Source organism: Argopecten irradians, unplaced genomic scaffold (assembly GCF_041381155.1).
Source record: "Argopecten irradians isolate NY unplaced genomic scaffold, Ai_NY scaffold_0133, whole genome shotgun sequence".
In the NCBI taxonomy this organism is placed as follows: Eukaryota; Metazoa; Mollusca; class Bivalvia; order Pectinida; family Pectinidae; genus Argopecten; species Argopecten irradians.
The window spans coordinates 24,012-43,945 of NW_027187600.1; the positions used below are offsets into that span (position 1 = coordinate 24,012).

The following is a 19,934-nucleotide window of genomic DNA, read 5'->3' on the forward strand; positions in this document are numbered from 1 at the left end:
GCTCTGCTAAGCATTATGGGTCGCTATCAAAGAATGTTTGCTATCTTCATGGTATCACTATCCTGGTGGTTGTCACTATCCTGATGGTTGTCACTATCCTGGTGGTTGTCTCTATCCTGATGGTTGTCACTGTCCTGATTGAATCACTATCCTGGTCCAGATGCTCTGCTAAGCATTATGGGTCGCTATCAAAGGAGGTTTGTCCTGATGGTTGTCGCATATCTTCATGGTATCACTATCCTGAAAAATATGAAAATATTTGAAATTATTATGACATCAGGATCATGTCATGTATTGCCATTGTGAATTTTTTTATTTACAATATTTACATTTTTATTTACAATATTAACTTTTTTTTTTTTTTTTTTTTTTTTTTTTTTTTTTTTTTTTTTTTTTTTTTTTTTTTTTTTTTTTTTTTTTTTTTTTTTCATTTTTTTTTTTTTTTTGGGGTTTTTTTTTTTTCCATTTTTCATAAAAACACAATTTTAATACCCCAGAACATTTATACATTTGAAAGCTGCCAAGGTTGGGGCCTTGGGGTCAGCCTTTTAAATATAAACAGATGTCCCCTCACAGGGGGGCTTTCATTCGTCACACGTTAACACTAACGATCTTTCTAACTAACTTTCTTTCTAACTTTCTTACAAACTTTCTTAGAAACATTTTTTCAAACTTTCATAAGCTTTCTTACAAACTTTCATCAACTTTCTTACAAACTTCCTTACAAACTTTCTTTCTAACTTTCTTACAAACTTTCTTACAAACTTTCTTTCTAACTTTCTTACAAACTTTCTTACAAACTTTTTCTTTCTTCTAACTTTCTTACAAACTTTCTTACAAACTTTCTTTCTAACTTTCTTTCTAACTTTCTTTCTACAACTTTTCTTACAAACTTTCTTACAAACTTTCTTTCTAACTTTCTTACAAACTTTCTTACAAACTTTCTTTCTAACTTTCTTACAAACTTTCTTACAAACTTTCTTTCTAACTTTCTTACAAACTTTCTTACAAACTTTCTTTCTAACTTTCTTACAAACTTTCTTTCTAACTTTCTTTCTAACTTTCTTACAAACTTTCTTACAAACTTTCTTTCTAACTTTCTTACAAACTTTCTTTCTAGCTTTCATTCCTTTTATTACATACAATTTAATTCTACAACTTCTCTACCTGTTGTCCTGGATTTAGATGGCATTGTGCAGGAACAGGGAGGGAGGGGGATGCAAGGGCAAATGGTTACTTTAGATACCTTAGATACTTTATAAGTAACTTTAGATAACGTGATACTTTATAAGGTCGACCTGAAAGGTCAGGATAACCTAACAATTTCGCAGAAACTTGCCTAAATTTCCAATATGGTCCCAACCAAGTGTTTTTTTCCGGGCCTATGCAAAATCCAAGATGGCCACTACAGTGTCCATTATTTAAAACTACTTCTACTAGTATGATTTAGTAATACTTGTCTGAAATTATCCGGACATGATTTCAAACATATGCTATTTTTTGGATTGATCCGAAATCAAAGATGCCTACCCTGACCACCATCTTCTATCTATCAACGCAACATGTCTAAAACGATCCTGACATTGTCCTTACCAAGTGTACTTTAAAATACATTTTCAAAGATGGGCACAAAAATCGCCATCTTGAAAAAAAATTCATTTCCTTTTTCAATGGAGCCAAGGTTGTTAAATGACTTTATGGTCTCCTGTATTTTAATTAGGGACCTTTCACCTTTTGATGACCAGTTCAAATCCCACGTGGGGCAGTTACCTGGCACTCATTGCTGGTCAACGGCATTTCTTCACCGATGACGCTGGCTGTTAATTTGGTCAACTGCAAGTGTACATATAGAAAGTAGCGGTTAGAATGTTATTTACTAAATGCGTGCTTAATTGTGCTAGGGTATATGGGTAGGGTAATGTGAGTATTGTTAGGGACAGGGACGAAATATTCCTATTAACTACTTTCTGTACACTTCAGTTGAGTCAAAATTAAAGCATTGCAGTCGTATCACTGCAAGTGTTCAGTGTCCTCAAAATCTTAAGTTATACCTCAAATAACAATAATTGGGTCACTGCAAATGGTCAGTATCCTCAAAATCCTGTGATTTACCAAGTCTTGCAGTCGTATCACTGCAAGTGGTCAGTATCCTCAAAATCCTGTGATTTACCAAGTATTGCAGTCGTATCACTGCTAAGTGGTCAGTGTCCTCAAAATCTTAAGTTATACCTCAAATAACAATAATTGGGTCACTGCTAAGTGGTCAGTGTCCTCAGGATCTTAAGTTCTATCTCAAATAACAATAATTGGGTCACTGCAAGTGGGTCTGATTTACCAAGTCTTGTAATTGGGTCACTGCAAGTGGTCAGTATCCTCAAAATCCTGTGATTTACCAAGTATTGCAGTCGTATCACTGCTAAGTGGTCAGTGTCCTCAAGATCTTAAGTTATACCTCAAATAACAATAATTGGGTCACTGCAAGTGGTCAGTATCCTCAAAATCCTGTGATTTACCAAGTATTGCAGTCGTATCACTGCAAGTGGTCCGTGTCCTCAAGATCTTAAGTTATACCTCAAATAACAATAATTGGGTCACTGCTAAGTGGTCAGTGTTCTCAGGATCGCAAGTTCTATCTCATAACAATAATTGGGGTCACTGCAAGTGGTCAGTATAATCCTCAAAATCCTGTGATTTACCAAGTATTGCAGTTGTATCACTGCAAGTGGTCAGTGTCCTCAAGATCTTAAGTAAGTTATACCTCAAATAACAATAATTGGGTCACTGCTAAGTGGTCAGTGTCCTCAAAATCCTGTGCTTTACCAAGTATTGCAGTCGTATCACTGCAAGTGGTCAGTGTCCTCAAGATCTTAAGTTATACCTCAAATAACAATAATTGGGTCACTGCTAAGTGGTCAGTGTCCTCAGGATCTCAAGTTATACCTCAAATAACAATAATTGGGTCACTGTTAAGTGGTCAGTGTCCTCAAGATCTTAAGTTATACCTCAAATAACAATAATTGGGTCACTGCTAAGTGGTCAGTGTCCTCAAGATCTTAAGTTATACCTCAAATAACAATAATTGGGTCACTGCTAAGTGGTCAGTGTCCTCAAAATCTTAAGTTATACCTCAAATAACAATTATTGGGTCACTGCTAAGTGGTCAGCGTCCTCAATATTTTGTGATGTATTTCAATTAATACCTTATTGGGATCACTGCATGAGTTCAGTGTCCCACAAAAACTTTAAACCTTAAAACTATATATATTGTATACCAATTTACAATACCAATAGATCAAAATTTCAGAAATTTCTCAAGAATTTAAAAAGTGGACACTGGCAGCCATCTTTGAATGCAATCCTGGAAAAAACCCTTTATGCACACTCCAAAGAGTATGTCTGTCAAAACCTTATAGCATTACATGATATACCTCAAATAACCGGAAGTTGTATCACTACACATGTTCATGTGTTCCTCACAACCTACCACATAACCATATCACTGAATGCATTCCGTATCCCAAAAAATCTTACAAAAATGTACCTCAAACAACCTTAAGTTGTAATAATAGTAATTTGAAACGGAGCAAAAACAATGTCCCTTCTTCGTTTAGGGTACAAAAGTATGGACCGGAATTTGGGAGGAAATTACCAAATCACCTAAATGGGGACTGATCTTAGATGTTGGAATGATCAACCAATTAATGGTGTATACTACTGTATACATTTTTGGGTGAGGGACAGGAATTGGGACGATTTCTGAGGGGTTACCACATCCTCAAGCAACATCATTCCATGGACAAACAGATAAAGGATATTACATTACAATACATTATATATGACATCACATTACATAATCCTTATGCCAAGCTGGTCTGCGGGTGGCACGACCAGATCTGCGGATAGGAACAGGTGATGCTGGGACTGGTACTGCGGGGACAACAGAGCTGGAGCTAGGCTGGTCAGCAGCAGGGACAGGGAAAACCTCTCCTCGGCAGCAGCAGGTAGCGTACACAACCTGCAAGATCACAAGTACACAGTTCAGTAAACAAGTATAGGCGCATATTACAAAATATTCAGCAGATATACAAGAGAGAATATTGCTGAAATATTGGCCAGATATGTTCATGGTTTATGAAAAAAATGATATCATTTATGAATATGAAAGACTTGTGAGTATGTGAATATGAAGGATATGGATATACTAGTAATCAACTTGAGGGCAAAGAACAATATTTATTTGTACGTCACAATTTATTTTTAAAAACTGTACGTACATTTTTCCATCCCGAGTGCAGATTATCCTTATTCTTCCTACACATACATTAATATGTATATGAAAGGAACCATGGCACAAATAACTTCTCCAAATATTGTATTAGATTTGTGTTCTCAGCCATGTTCCTTTTTGCTCAATTTTGACCTATTGTATTCCATGACGGCCATCGTGGTTTAGGTTACTGGTATATAAAAGTTGCACAAAAAAAGACCTCAAAATAATTTTAGCCGCTAGTAACAATACGATCTATAACTTAAAAACAATAAAAATGAACTTGCTAACGGATCCCTGCTGAGCAGTGAATAAAGAGAGATAACTCTTACTGGTTTTAGAAAATTTGAAACCGTGACAAAATTTGTTATTTTACTCACAATTATGGTATTTTTCACTTTAAAAATTTAGAATTTGATTTAAACATCTTTGATGCTGGTCAAAAAAAATTAAAACGGTCGACACATCTGCAGGTGTCTCCAGAAATGACCTTACAAAATTTCATGGCAATCCAACTTAAAGTTTGAGAAAATGGTCAAAGTCCCGGCAGAAAAAAGAAGACCCAGAAGAAGAATAACTTATTAAGTTAGAAATGTATTAAGAAAATATGTAAGAATCTGAATATAACCTTAACTTGTTAAATAAACTAGATAGACCATTCATACCTAGTCATATTCATATTTTATTTAAAAGTATTAAGGGATGTAAACTTAACGTATTTTTGTCTAATTGAAAAAAATAAATGCTTGGTAATTAACAGAGAGGAAATGGAAGCAACAAGCACGTCTTTAGAAACATGCATACACAGGAAAAGAACAAATATAAAAATACCTTTTCAAAGTTACCAAAGATACATCAATACAATGGTTCCAGTATAGACTACAACACCGTATACTCCCTTTGAATAATTACTTAAAAATTAAAAATATTTCTGAAATAAATTATGTAATATTTGTAATACAGAAGTTGAAACCAAAGAACACATATTTTGGTATTGTCAAAAATCTTTCCAAATATGGCAAGATATGAAAAGAAAAATATATGTAAAAACTAATAATGTTAAAAAACTAATTATGTTATGGAATTTAAATTAGAAACAGTACATGTTTTGGTATTGTCAAAAATCTTTCCAAATATGGCAAGATATGAAAAGAAAAATATATATAAAAACTAATAATGTTGTGGAATTTAAATTAGATACAGTACTCTTTGGTGAGACTGTAAATTTGTCAATACCACTCAATTTTGATATTCTATAATAAATTATGAAGTTTTGTATTTTTTCCTGTATCATGAAAAAAACAAAACATAAATATGGAAGGTTTGATGGAGTTTTTGTTTACAAAATATGATGTTGGAAAAAAAAGCTGTCAATACCAAATAGGTGTATTGAGAAATTTGATCAAATATGGATCAATTGGAAATACATTTTTGAATAGTTCTTGAAATATGCCAATCAATGTTTGTATGATGTTTTATGTTGTAGTACTTAAATATGTATGATTTGAATTCTTTTTGGTTTGTTTGTGTATTGTCTATAATTCTTTCTATGTGTGTCTTTTTTCTATTTTTTGTTTGTTGATACAAACATTACATTCTCTCTAGTTCTACTACAAACATTAATCAAAAACAATAAATTCCAAATCATTGTTATCAGAATACTCAATACACATGTAATTTTTTTTATTTGTTTCTGCAAAAAGTTACATATACATGTCCCTTCAACTAAAATGGCTTTTCAAAATTTTATCTGTAAAAAATATAAATTTATACTTGGCGTGCATGCTTTGGAGGACAATATTACTTGGAAGGAGTTGACCTCAAGGGCACCCAGCTCTAGGCAGCTCTTACACAAGCAAGTTCCCTAGGGACTCTATTGAGGGTTGCAGGGGTGTAGGGGGGGGACTTACAAATTCTGAACTATATGACCCTGGGATCACGTAATCCATAATTTTCTGGGTTGACCTTTTGCGCCATGAGAGGCTTCTGCAAATTTCTAATGAATTTTGGTTAAGTGGTTTAGGAGAAAGTCGTCGAGATATAAATTGTTTATCGCTATACAAACAGAAGGCGATTAGGTCAAGTCTCTTGAGACTCGTCTCACGTGACCTGAACACTTTTTCACGGTAGGGAATAATGAATTTTACATCTAAAATCTTACCACAGCCTCCGCAAGAGAAAGCCCACGGCTAACCACCACTGCGAGCGACGTCGCAACCCGGTCAACCAAACTGCGGAAGGAAGTGTAAAACACAACCTGCAAAGAACAAGAACGACAGAAGTTCAGATAAGATAAAAAAATCAAAGTACTGAAAGTACTGCTGCGGTAAAAACTTCTGGATGATAGGAGTTGATTCGAGTGTTAAAGATTGATAAGTCAATGGTTATATTATCAGTATAACTGCAAATTGGAAAACGATCCAAAGGAAACAGGACTCAAACTAAAGGCTGAAAAACTAATACAAATAATTGTTTTTTTTATTTGGTCGTAATAATTTATCACATTGATTTATTTTCTCACATTTTGTACAGGTCAAGTTATTCTAAATACACATAATGCATTTCAGTGCAGAACCTTCAATCAAAGAGGAAGTATTTATGTTGTCAAGTTTATATAAAGAAAAGTTTCAGCATTATGGTGACTTGTAATGTCAAATTAAATTGATTTTTTTTGTTAAAAACTAAACAGGCATTCTTCAGATATCAAGAAAAAACTTACTGGTTTATATTATATAAAATCTCATATAATGTTTAAGCAATACCATACACGTATTTGACCTTTAATGACTAATATGAATGACATCAAGGATTTCCTGTTTAACAAAAATGTATCTAGCAAGTTTAAGAACACCATACTATCTATAACTACAAAAAATAATGGTTGTCAGACCGTGTAACATATATAACTAACGTATATTGTCATAAAGGATGACTTTCATGCTTCATAACTTCACTAATACTACTTTGGCAACATATCAGGGAGAAAGAGGGGAAAGAGAGGGAAAGAGAGAAAAAAAATCTCTGTCAGCTATCAGCTGTTTACCGGTATATGCTTTATCAAGTTTCAAGTACATCAATGTATATATATTAACTATAAAACTAAATAACCTGAGTTAACTAAACGACATGTAAATGGCAGGAAGGATGTTTTTTGTCAAAACATGTTAATATTTTTTTCTCTATGTCTATCAAGTTTGTATTACATTACAACAAATATACTATCAAACGGTAACGGCACGAGTTACCTAAATGACAGATATTGTCATCAGTGTCCTTTTCTAACTACAATTTGTAAATATCTTCTTATTAAACATTATGGAAAGTTGTTCAGCAAAATTTGGAGCAAGGATAGGTCCAACATTCGGATCGCAAATTCACTCAGAAATTTTACTTTGACATGATAATTTACTTAAATTTGACTATTGGTTCCAAAACTGTTTTCATAAGGCTTGAACATGATAATTTACTTTGAAATATGAATATTGGTAGAAAAACAGTTCTTATAAGGCTTGGTTCAAGAAAAACATAATTGTAGTATATGATTTAATGAAGGATAGTGACACGCTTACTTTTTACTGTTTTGATGAATTGATACAAATCTATCAGATTAGTACTAATTTTGTGGAATATCACGGTTTTATTATCTGCTATCAGAGAATACCTGAATTCGACTGACTCTGAAATATGTCAAATTTGTTTCCTACTTACAATAAATATTTCATATTGATCTGTACAATGTAATGAAAAAATAACATACTCCTACCGGGAGGAGAAGATGGGAAGACTTAATTAGTTCAGTCGAATCATTTGAAATATGGGTTGTTATTTCTAAAATTTCCTTTACAGTAACGAACATTATAAGCTTCAGTGGTTTCAATATATATTATAGCAGATTCACTCAGCAATTTTACTTTGACATGATAATCTACTCTGAAAAAAAAAGCATTGTGTTACAAATTATATTAGTACATTTGCCTAGTACAGAATAGTACGTACATGTATTACAATTTCATTTATATTTTAAACACCTCCGAATTTTTTCATTTAATTTGCATAAACAACCAAACGATAAGATTTCGTTATAAAATGACACTTAACCTTGTGAGTGTGTATATCCAGAGTTAGATGTAGATTTTAGTATTGAGGAAATAGCTGAAGTAATTAAGGCTCTGCCTAAGGGCAAAGCTGCTGGCATCGATATGGTTCTTAACGAATACTTCATTGAATATAAAAAATATGTTTTTACCAGTTTTGTTAAAATTATTTAATACCATGTTACAAATTGGTTATTTTCCAGAGTCATGGGCCCAAGGTGTCATAATTCCTCTGCATAAAAAGGGGGATATTAATAATGTTAACAATTATAGAGGTATAACGTTAATAAGTCATTTAGCTACATTATTTACGTCCTTGTTAAATAAGCGCTTGTTAAAGTGGAGTGCTCGTGAAGATATTGTCACCGATGCACAATTTGGTTTTAAGCCTGGGTTTGGTACTAGTGATGCTATCTTTGCGTTGCAAAGTTTAATTATTAATTCTATAGAGCAAAACAAACGACTATATTGTGCTTTTATTGATTACAGTAAGGCTTTTGATAGTATTAATCATCGATATTTATGGCATAAACTTTGGAAAAATGGTAAGTAGAGGGCGATTACTTAATGTAATTTCATCAATTTATGATAATGTACGTTCATGCGTGAAACTAAATGGTAAACTATCCGCCATGTTCGATTTGCATGTCGGTTTATTACAAGGGGAATCTTTGTCTCCCATGCTATATTCTTTATTTGTAAATGATATGGAAAGTGAATTTATAAACTCGGATTGTCAAAGTTACCCCTTACAGTTACTTAACCTTTTTATGCTAATGTATGCAGATGATACAGTCTTATTTTCCGAAGACGCTACTGACCTCTAGCATATGCTCAACTGTCTACAGACTTATACGGTTAAATGGAATTTAAAAGTAAACACAGATAAAACAAAAATTGTTATATTTAGGAAAAGGAGAAGAATATTACCTGGTGAAAAATGGACTTTCAATGATAAATCTATAGAAATTGTTGATAAGTTTTGTTACCTGGGTTTGGTTTTTAATTTTAATGGAAGATTTGCTGTAGCACAAGATACATTAGCGTCTCAAGGCAGGAAAGCATACTTTCAATTAAAAAGAAAAATGAAAAACTTTAGCCTTAACACAGAAACAAAATTATCCTTATTTGTTACATATGTTACATGCATATTAAATTATGGTTGTGAAGTGTGGGGGCTAGATGTTTCGCCCCAAGTTGAAAAAAATTCACCTCCTTTTCTTTAAAGACATACTTAATGTTAGAAAAACAGTCAATACATCTATGGTGTTTTTCGAAACGGGTAGATATTCATTGTATGTTCAACGTAAGACAGCTGTTATGAAATATTGGTTAAAACTATTGAAAACAAACAATTGCATTCTGAAATCTTGTTATGATGCACTAGTCGAATTGAATAGCAGAAAACCTAATTGTAAAACGAATTGGGTCTATCATATTAAGCACGAACTTTGTAGTTTGGGATTTGGATATGTTTGGAAAAATCAATGTGTTTTTAAATGAAAATCATTTTTTTGCAAATATACCACCAACGTATTAATGATGTTCTTGTTCAAGAATTATATAGTGCGTTTGATGTATCTCCTAAATGTTATTTGTATAAACATATTGTTCATAATTTTTGTACACAGTTCTATTTAATTAAGCCTGTAAATCATAAATTCAAGAAGTTTTTAAGCCAATTCCGTATGCAATGTCATAGTCTTATATCGAATCCGGACGTTATAATAATATTCCTAGAAATCAAAGGACTTGTTCATTATGTGATAAAAATGACGTCGAAGATGAAGTACATTTTGTTCTTCTCTGTCCGGCATATTCTGAATTAAGAGAAAAATACATTAACAGATATTTTTATCATAGACCAAGCGTGCATAAGTTTATAGAATTATTCTCTAGTAAAGATGTTAAAATTTTGAATATGTTGGGTAACTTTTTGTTTCGTGCAACAGAGAAAAGAAAAACTCTGCTCACAATTAATTAAATGATAAAATTGCTTTGTATTTGCCGTCAGCATCAACGTAGGTTCTGTTGTGATCACGTCTTTTATACATATGTAGCTTATTAGTATATTGAAATACTGAAATATTGTCCTCCGCCATCTTATACTTGTATACATTGTATGTCATATTATAATGATAATAATTGTACTGTTCCCTATATGCTTGTTATGCATTTGGATGAAATAAAAACTTGAAAACACTTGAATCCTCTAAACAATAGAACAGCCATCTCTAGATCACTGCTTATTGTTTTGATGTGGTCATGATCAATGTATCACACCTTCACGCTTGGCTGCGCACTGCTACAGATACGAAGAGATGTATATATGGGGGTGGTTATCTATCCTTTAATCTTTGAAATATTTTCTCGAAAACCCAGCTCCCTACCGCTCCGAACCGCTGTAAATGAAAATGTGTATGAGCAAGGGACGTCAGAAACATTATATAACATGTGTCGAGAATATGTATAAACAGTATTTACATTAAAACCTATCTTTCAAAACCACCCAGTGGTCTGAGTAAAAGTGGTCTTAATAGCGAGGTGGTCTTAATTCTGAGGTGGACCAGGTTTCTTCTATGATCATGACGATCAAGAACAGAAACTCTGTATCCTAGCTGACCGGTACATAATATATGTACTGTATTTTTGTTTCAAAATTGAAATTTTATGAAAAATGCAATATACATGTATATATAAATGTATATTATATATATATTTTTTTTTTGTTTTTATTTTTGTTCAATTTTTTGCATTTAACACATTTACAAATACATGGGACATCAACATAAACTTGACATGACATATACATTACATTTATATAAAAAAAACACATAAGAAACATAACATAGCATGCTGAGTATGTACATGTACGTGTGGGGGAAAAAAACAGTTTGATATATTTTGGTTAAGATAAAATTTGCAAATTACTATATTTGATCAATTAGTTTTGTCGGCCATTAGAATCTTAATCATATCATATTTTAATGCATGCGTATCTAATCAAAACCAATAATTTACAAATATTTTTTAAAGTTTGATGAATTATGGACATATAATGACTATACCATTTATTTCTAGAGCATAGACATATTTTTTTCATTAAATAAAGTTAATGGTGTGTGCTTATTTAAATCTTACACTGAATTTCACTGAAGTAATTGTTGACAATCTAAATGAAAATACTTTTTCTAGACATTACTTTCTATTATGTTTTAATTATAATTCAAATACATATCGTTAGTTTGATCAGAGATTTAGATAGTAATTAAATTATCTATGTCTCTGGTTTAATTATCACATAGTATCACCTGAGGTAAATGAGAATCTATGTGTTTTAAAATTGGTATTGATCTGTGTAAATTATTATTAATATTTACGGAAATCGATTTTAATTATCCCGCCATGTGCAATGATTGGTCAAATAATAACTTACGATCACAATCGGTAAAGTGTTTGAAAGACTACTGTGCAATAGTCAAGCGTACTTTTAACTAATGCAAAACACCGATTGTTTACCGCAACAAAATAGATGACACATCTATTGAAATAAGATGATTGACGTACGGTACTTCATAAATATCTGAAATAAGATCAAATATATCTCATACATTAAAGAATTTTAATTCCATTGGCGTTACACGTATGAGAAAGAACTGCCTAAATCGTTCGATCTCGCCACCAGGGCTATCGAAAGAACGTTGCATTACTTGTGGTTTCGATCACGTCAACTGCCAGCCTCCAGCGTCACAAGTATGCAAATGATGGCGATTAACACTCTCCTAGTACAGGTAGTAATAATCTGATAATTAGGTCGACGGAAACAAAAGACTGACTGATGCACCTGCGGGTAGTTGGTCACGGGTTGCTGCGTGCGGGAAGGTGAGGCACAGCGAGGTGTGAAGTCACATGTGCCTGTGGTCATAATCAAAGGGTCAATTAGTGTTAATTTAGTGGTCGTTGGGACTATGAAAATTGGTCGTAAAAACGGAATAAATAGCGGTGTGATTGTATTTCTGAAGAGAAAAAAAATCGGAACTGAAAATAAGTGGCCGTAATAGTGGGATGTTCGTAATTTAGTGTATATGCTATACAGTACATGTCTATGTTTGGAATAAACTTTTGGAAAATAAAAATAAAATAAAACAAAAATAAATATAAAGACAAAATAAAAGAATATTTTCAAGCATGGTGAATTAACAACAAATAAAAATATGAAATAAAAAAAAATAAAAGTAACCTGCCGACGACAAGGATTGAACCCCGGACGTCAGCGTAGAAAGCTCAGGACTTACCACGACACCACTTGTATATGCTGGTTTGCCTTATGAATATTATTAACTTGCTAATGAAATGCAGTTCACTAAATTTTCTTATTTTCTTCGCAATCCACTTAAATTGATATTGATGCTGCTGAATAAGTTTACAGAATGATTCTAAACTAGTTTATATTGTATCTGGGTGCAAATTACAACTACATATACCACAAATGTGTGGTTATTCAGTTTATTCTTCACGACACCAGCCGGGGGGGTAAAAAGCTAGTTCCGGAATTGCGATCCCAATACTGGTAAAACCAAGTTTTACCGTAAAAACCACGACAAACATCAACAATTGCTTTAGATTTATACCGGTCGTGTGTAATATTATGAAAAAACACATGAATAATATCAAGATTTTCTTTGGATTTCTTTGAAATGGGGAGAATCCATTGCTGTTAATTTATCGAAACCCTATACATATATGCTTGCATTCATACCAAGCTGGATACACATTCCCTAGGTGAAGGACACATGGCAAATGATGAGTGAGTGACCTTATAAACCTATTTCATTTGTCTAGGAAGCTGTTCCTGTTATTTACATCACAGGGATCTGAGAATTAGTTACAGATTATATATAATCATGGACCCACCAGAGTACCCCAAGACCATTTTTAAACGTTTTAGAGGTCTATATCAAAAAACGATCATGTGATTTGCATATACATGTAGGGGGAATTGACTTGTAGTCGCGTTTTTTTTTTAATTAATTTCTCAATGGCGGGATATCACAGTTGTACAATACTTATATGAACTGACTCTATAGTACTTCTATATTTCGCTGGTGAACATATATATACAATTGTATCTATGTAGTGTTGAGAGTTGGTGAACATACAATTGTATCTGTGTAGTGTTGAGAGTTGGTGAACATACAATTGTATCTATGTAGTGTTGAGAGTTGGTGAACATACAATTGTATCTATGTATTGTTGAGAGTTGACACTGCAATACAAGGAAAAAAACACCAGCACGTAACGTTACACAACTACATTACAGGATGTATGTACATTATCGTATTTTTTTTTTTTTTTTTTTTGTATTTAATCGAAGCAGTGTGTGCGTTTCTGAAACCGTGTACAATTTACCTGTCCTACATCTTGTATGTATCACAATTTAAAGACCAAATCTATGTACGTTATTATTCATTCATCTTTGTAATCGCAAACATTTACATTGATCGAACATTGTACAAACGATCTAGAATAAAGATGAAAAACAAGTACTATGATATTATTCCGTGCAGATAAACCTACCATATCGAACGGTCAAAGATTGTCTTGTAGTTCAAGTTTGTTAACATGCCTGCCATCTTGAAACAGTCACAATTGCTAAACCGACAATTGCCGAAGAGTTTCGTAGATAGGGCCACAGGGACCTGGCACAAATATCTAACCAACAATAATATATATGGTTGGATTTACTTCCTTGTCCCATATTTACCATTTGAAGTAATACGTATCCAACAGACTTACGTTTGATTGGATCCCGTGTCATCTGGAAAATCCTGTTGATATTACTTCTTTGACCCCTATATATGTATTATAGTATCAAGGGTATGAACTCTACGGTAGAGAAAAACAGACATATTTTTGTATCCGAGCTGTTTTTATAAACGGGCTCTACATATCAGTGACGCATATCTAACATTAAAGTTATATGTGCCGTAACTGGACAAAAAATTTGATATGTTATTTTTTCTTTATTAATCTATTGAAAACCACAAGGTTTGACGAATTAAGCTGTGAAAGTCATTCAAATGACTTCAGATGCCTTATAAATATTAGCCTCAACACATATACTGTAAAGTTGTTGTATTTTAAGCGTTATGTATGTTTAGATGGAAACATACCTGCAATTATAATTTTACAATTACTAATTGTGAAATGAAATTGTAGACCACAATTTGGCTTCATGGTCTGACTGTATGTACTCATTTCAATTCACTATAAATACAAATATAATGATTTTTGGCAGTACTGCCAAAAATCATTTTCAGCTCTTATATGTGCTTGTAAAATAAAAACCTATGGATAGAAAGTAGTGTAATTCTCAAAATGATGGTTACTTTTGGTGATGAATAACAAATTAAAAGCTCATCTTGATTCGTGAGTATGAAAAATACGGCACCTATAACTTTAAAAAGAAATAATTGATACCATAAAACATGTATATACTATTGACTATAAATTTGTGTTAGGTCCCTGTGTTTAGACTTGCACATCTAAAATGTTTGTTTTTCCGTCGTGCGAAGTTGATCGGGTCACGACAATTACGGAAGCGTTTCGTATGTTCACTGGAGTTTGACGTTCTGTCAATAATAGATAGTTGAAAAAAAAATATATATAAAAATACCTCTATATATACTATTTTATATAATGACTTATGTATAGTATAATATAAGAAATACCTCTATATACTATTTTATATAATGACTTATGTATAGTATAAATATATATAAAAAAAAAACACCTTCATCTTATTTTATATAGTATAATAGGAGTATTTTTTTTATATTTTTATACTATATATTATTGACAGAACGTCAAACTCCTGTGGAATGTGCCTTTAGCCTATACACACTGTAGCTACTAGTACATCGATCGGGCCAAGAAAATGTTTTCCCGGAGTTTCCGTGAATTTATTGTGGGCCACATTAATTATTTCATATTTTTTTTCATGACTTCACATTTGGTGTCAGTAACGTATTACCCAGTTTTAGTCAACATTTTATGCAGGGATCTAGAGAACGTGGCAATTTTTCTTGTAAATGTTTGCGATTACAAAAAAAAAAAAAAAAAAAAAAGGCCCAAGAGGGGAAAGTCCGAGATCCGAGGGCCATGCAATTCACAATTTTTGTAAAGGGCCTTATGACCTTCCAATCTATGAAGAGTATCGGGTTCCATCAAATCTGTGAATTCAGAAGAAGATTTTTGAAGTTTTAGTCTATTTGACCCCTTTTGGCCCCGCCCCTAAGGCCCCTTAGGGTCGGTTAGGACCGATATGGATATGACGATAAAATGCTGTCACAGGCAAAAAATCTAACCCAGTTTGGCTAATTTCCTATGAAAAATAAGCAAATAACATTCATAAATGTGTTTTTTTCCTATATAAACTATAGTAAATTTGACCCCCCTCCCCAGGGGGAAACATGAAACCCAAGGGTCATATAATTCACAATTTTCGTAAAGGACCTTAAGACCTCTCCATCTATGAAGAATATTTGATTCTACCAGTTCCAGAAGAAGATTTTTGAAGTTTAAGCCTATTTGACCCCTTTTGGCCCCACCGCTAAAGGCCCCTATAGGAGTCGGTCATGGAAAATTTGTTAATAGGATTCAATGGCCATTTCATAGGGATAATTCTGACAACATTTAACTAATTTTTCTATTAAAAATGACCAAATAATGCTCCAAAATGTGTTTTCACTACATAAACTATAGTAAACTTAACCCCCTCCCCAGGGGAAACCTGAGACCCCAGGGTCATGTAATTCACAATTTTTGTAGAGGGCCTTGAGACCTTTGAGTATTTGATTCTGCCATTTCTGGAATTTCAGAAGAAGATTTTTGAAGTTTTAGCCTATTTGACCCCTTTTGGCCCCACCCCTCAGGTCCCTAGGGGGCTGGGACCATATAATTCACAATTTTGGTGGACCTTTGGCTATGAAAAGTTTCTGCAAAATTTCAACAAATTTGGTTCAGTAGTTTTGGAGAAGAAGTCGAAAAAGTAAATTGTTTATCGCCATACGATGCACGACGGACGACGACGGACAAAAGGCGATTAGAATAGGTCACTTGAGCCTTCGTCTCAGGTGACCTAAAAACTGAAAAGTTACCTATATTGTACCTTTTACAGAGCTCTATCTAAAGTTTACATGGATACTATGATATATTGTCAATCTCCTTATTTATTACATATAACTAACAATATTCAGCATCAAAATTACATCAGCCACCTATTTCAATCATTCGCTAAGTGGAATTAAAGTTATAGTAATAGCACAGGCGTTTGGCTCTATAGACATTTTCTCTATATATATGTATGATACTGTACATTATTACATAAAGAGAGCAAAATGTCTATAGAGCCAAATGTAAAAATATAGCCTGTGGTAATAGTAAGTACATACCTAACAGGCTTTGCAACCTTTAGAAGTTGGAAAATATTTATACATGTACAGTATCATTAAGAAAAAAGCACAGACCATTTCCACGCAGCCTCGCTTTCAATGCTTTCATCTTTTCTTTACTTTAATGGTCAGAACTGGGAAACTAAGCAGAACTTCACCGCCGTATTAATATGTGAGAACTTTTGGAAGGCCAATGAACGCATTTAGACTGGTTTTCTTTGCCCGACTATTCACTTTAAGTGTAATTATTACTTTGTTAATATTAAAATATTTTTAAAATCAGAATCATCTATTATATATATATTGCCGTGAATATGAGAAGGCTTCATAAGTTGAAATAACTTGTTCCCGATCCCATTGTTCTTACACAGATAAAAAATGTTTTAAATAAGAAAATAACTTAAAACTTTAGTCTGGACTAGGAATAAAAACGAACGTTACATACCTTACCACAGTACACAAACTTGCCAAGACACTGAAGGATCACCTCCAATGCCAGGAAGAGCGCAACGAAGAGTTCCATGATGAATCTTGGATAGGTAGCAAAGAGCGTGCAGTATCGTCAGAGAAAATCTGAGAAGTGGGCAGAGATCTGGCGCCAAATTCAGAACCAACAATAGTCCTCGTGCCACGTGACCAGCATATTAATCCAGCCAGTAGGATACTACGACCGGTTAGTGAAAAGTGGTCAACTCACCACATCACGGGGATCACACAGGGATACGAGAATTACTGATTTCTGATTTAGACCTTTAAAACGTCTAAATATGTCTTAGGGCACTCTGGTCTAAAACTGTGACTAATTCTCAGATCCCTGTGGAGGATCTGGAAATTAGTTTAGAACGTTTCTATTATTTTTTTTTTAATTTAGACCCTTAAAATGCCCCATATTCCCAATGAACGTCTTAGAATAGTCTAAGACCTGGCATGAATTTCAAACTAACAGCATAAATATATCCAGGACGTCTTGTGTCTCTCACCTGTTTTTTTAGAGTATTTATCTTACAATTAGAAAATTATATAATTAGCGAATTGACCCACGATTTGTTTGTTTTTAAATCCAAACCATATAATGATGATATATATACCATAGGAATATCCTATCCAATACATATTGTCAAGAGAGAGGAAGTAATTTATATGAAAAAAGTAGCCTAATTCACCCTTTTGGCCCCGCCTCCAAGCCCCCGGGGGTCAGCCCTATCATTTGTGCAATTTTGAATCCCACCGTATATGGATGCTGCTATTGAATTAAGAGTGCTATCCCGTGCATATTTTCTGAGAAGTCGTTTATAGGAAATAGCCAAGTGACCCCTTTTGACCCTGCCACTCACGATCAGTCCCCATGGGGTCAGCCTCGTCATTTGTACACAATTTTGAATCCCCACTCTACAAGGATGCTACCATTGCATGATGAGTGCTCTTCCATGCTTAGTTTCAGAGAAGAAGTCGTTTATATGACGGAAAGTCAACCCCATCTTTTTACTATTTTAATCCCCATCCTATAAGGATGCTACCATTGCATTATGAGTGCTATCCCATGATAAGTTACAGAGAAGAAGTAGTTTATACGGTAAAAGCCAAAATTGATCCATTTTGACCCCGCCCCTCTGGCTCCCGGGGGTCAGCCCCATCATTTGTACAATTTTAAATCCTCACACTATAAGGATGCTACCATTGCATTAAGAGTGATATCCCATGCTTATATGGTAACAGCCAAATTGATCCCTTTTGAACCAGCCCCTCAAGTCTCTCGGGGGGGGGGGGGGGGGGGGGGGGTCAGCCCCATCATTTGAACAATTTACAGTCAGTAATCCATAAGGATTCAATTCTTTAATTCCTTGAACCTTACGGTTCATCAGAAAAAAAAGTGCATGAATATATACAGTGCAACAAAACTTACAATATACAATCACATAGATATTTAACACACAGACACACATACATAGTGTAGATACACCCAACACGTGCACGATCGCTACGCTAGTGTAGAGAGTGTTTCTACATTTGTTTCAAACAGTATTTATTCTTTTGTTCATGGCCAAAACTATAAATTTTCCTAAATTAGATAATTCTTTATTATTCCTTGTTTCCAGAAGTTGAATAAATTTGGCCATGCGAGGATTATTATGATAATATTTTTTGATAAAATGGTTTCTAATATCTAAGTAATTATTGCATTTAATTATGAAATGGTACTCGTCTTCAATGTCATCATTATCACAACATTTTTGAATGTGTCTGTCTATATTTCTATATCTACCGGTTTCTACATTTAATTGATGAGAAGGATGCTATCATTCAAAATTTTGTGAATTCCGGTGAGTGATTATGGGAAGAAGTCGATTGTTGATGGACGGAAGCCGGACGCCACAGTATCGCTTAAAAAAAAAAAAAAGCTTCTCCCAAGCGCTTTCGCGGCTCTTGTCGTTTCTCAGAAATTTCATGGTATTAATAATAAATCACACAGAATAACTTACGTTTGAAGAGAACGTGTCCACCACTTTAGTCTGTCTAAGTGTGGTAAATGCATGTGTATAGCAATGAAAAACGATGTCCAGCCGTCCCTGTCCAGTGTGTGAATGCGAACATAAAGAACGTACAGGTGCACGAACAGGTACACAAATCACGTGACACATTTGCATGACACTACTAAAGCACGAGGACTGCTGGCACAACATATCAAACAAACCGATCGGTTATACCACAGGGATCTGAGAATCTGAGAAGATTTGCGTGTTTATTTTTAAACGGCGACAGCACTTAAGCTTTGTATAGGTCACCGTCTATCATCGGTACACCGGACTCGAAGCGACAGCTCAAAAATACAGCATGACAGGGAATGATTCAGTCATTGTTTTTAATTATACAGCACAAGTATGCAGACTCTATCCTGGTCTCGTCGTTTCAGAAAACATTCGAATTAGATTAAATGTAAAACTTGTGGAATTTTAATGCGTCTTTATTGAATAATCTGTTAAGATATATGTGTGTGTACCTGCTAAAAATTTAGATTACTCACATATTTTCGTTTATTTTGAAATGATTATATGGTTTTAACCCAGTTCACCTCTCTTACTTAAAAGGATATACATATATATTTATTAATACAAAATGTCG

General features: G+C 33.7%; 1 protein-coding gene and 1 long non-coding RNA gene across 6 annotated transcripts; both read right to left on the reverse strand.

Annotated features, from left to right (window-relative positions):
* Positions 1-90: 90 nt before the first annotated feature.
* On the reverse strand, positions 91-1,257 carry LOC138311842 (uncharacterized). The gene is made up of 2 exons (XR_011206765.1): positions 881-1,257; positions 91-800 (listed from the first exon to the last, which is right to left on the reverse strand). It is a non-coding gene; the product is annotated as an uncharacterized lncRNA (long non-coding RNA).
* Positions 1,258-2,333: 1,076 nt separating this feature from the next.
* Positions 2,334-19,474, reverse strand: LOC138311843 (uncharacterized). Of its 5 annotated transcripts, none has more exons than XM_069253010.1 (4): positions 19,295-19,474; positions 6,429-6,524; positions 3,003-4,015; positions 2,334-2,452 (listed from the first exon to the last, which is right to left on the reverse strand). In XM_069253010.1, exons 1-3 carry the CDS (start codon positions 19,457-19,459, stop codon positions 3,842-3,844), a joined length of 435 nt encoding a protein of 144 aa, XP_069109111.1. In that variant the 5' UTR covers positions 19,460-19,474; the 3' UTR covers positions 2,334-2,452; positions 3,003-3,841. The 5 variants fall into 5 exon arrangements, with proteins under 5 accessions (XP_069109111.1, XP_069109113.1, XP_069109114.1 ...); XM_069253012.1 differs by lacking the exon at positions 19,295-19,474 and adding an exon at positions 17,260-17,599; XM_069253013.1 differs by lacking the exon at positions 19,295-19,474 and adding an exon at positions 13,939-14,719.
* Positions 19,475-19,934: the final 460 nt, after the last annotated feature.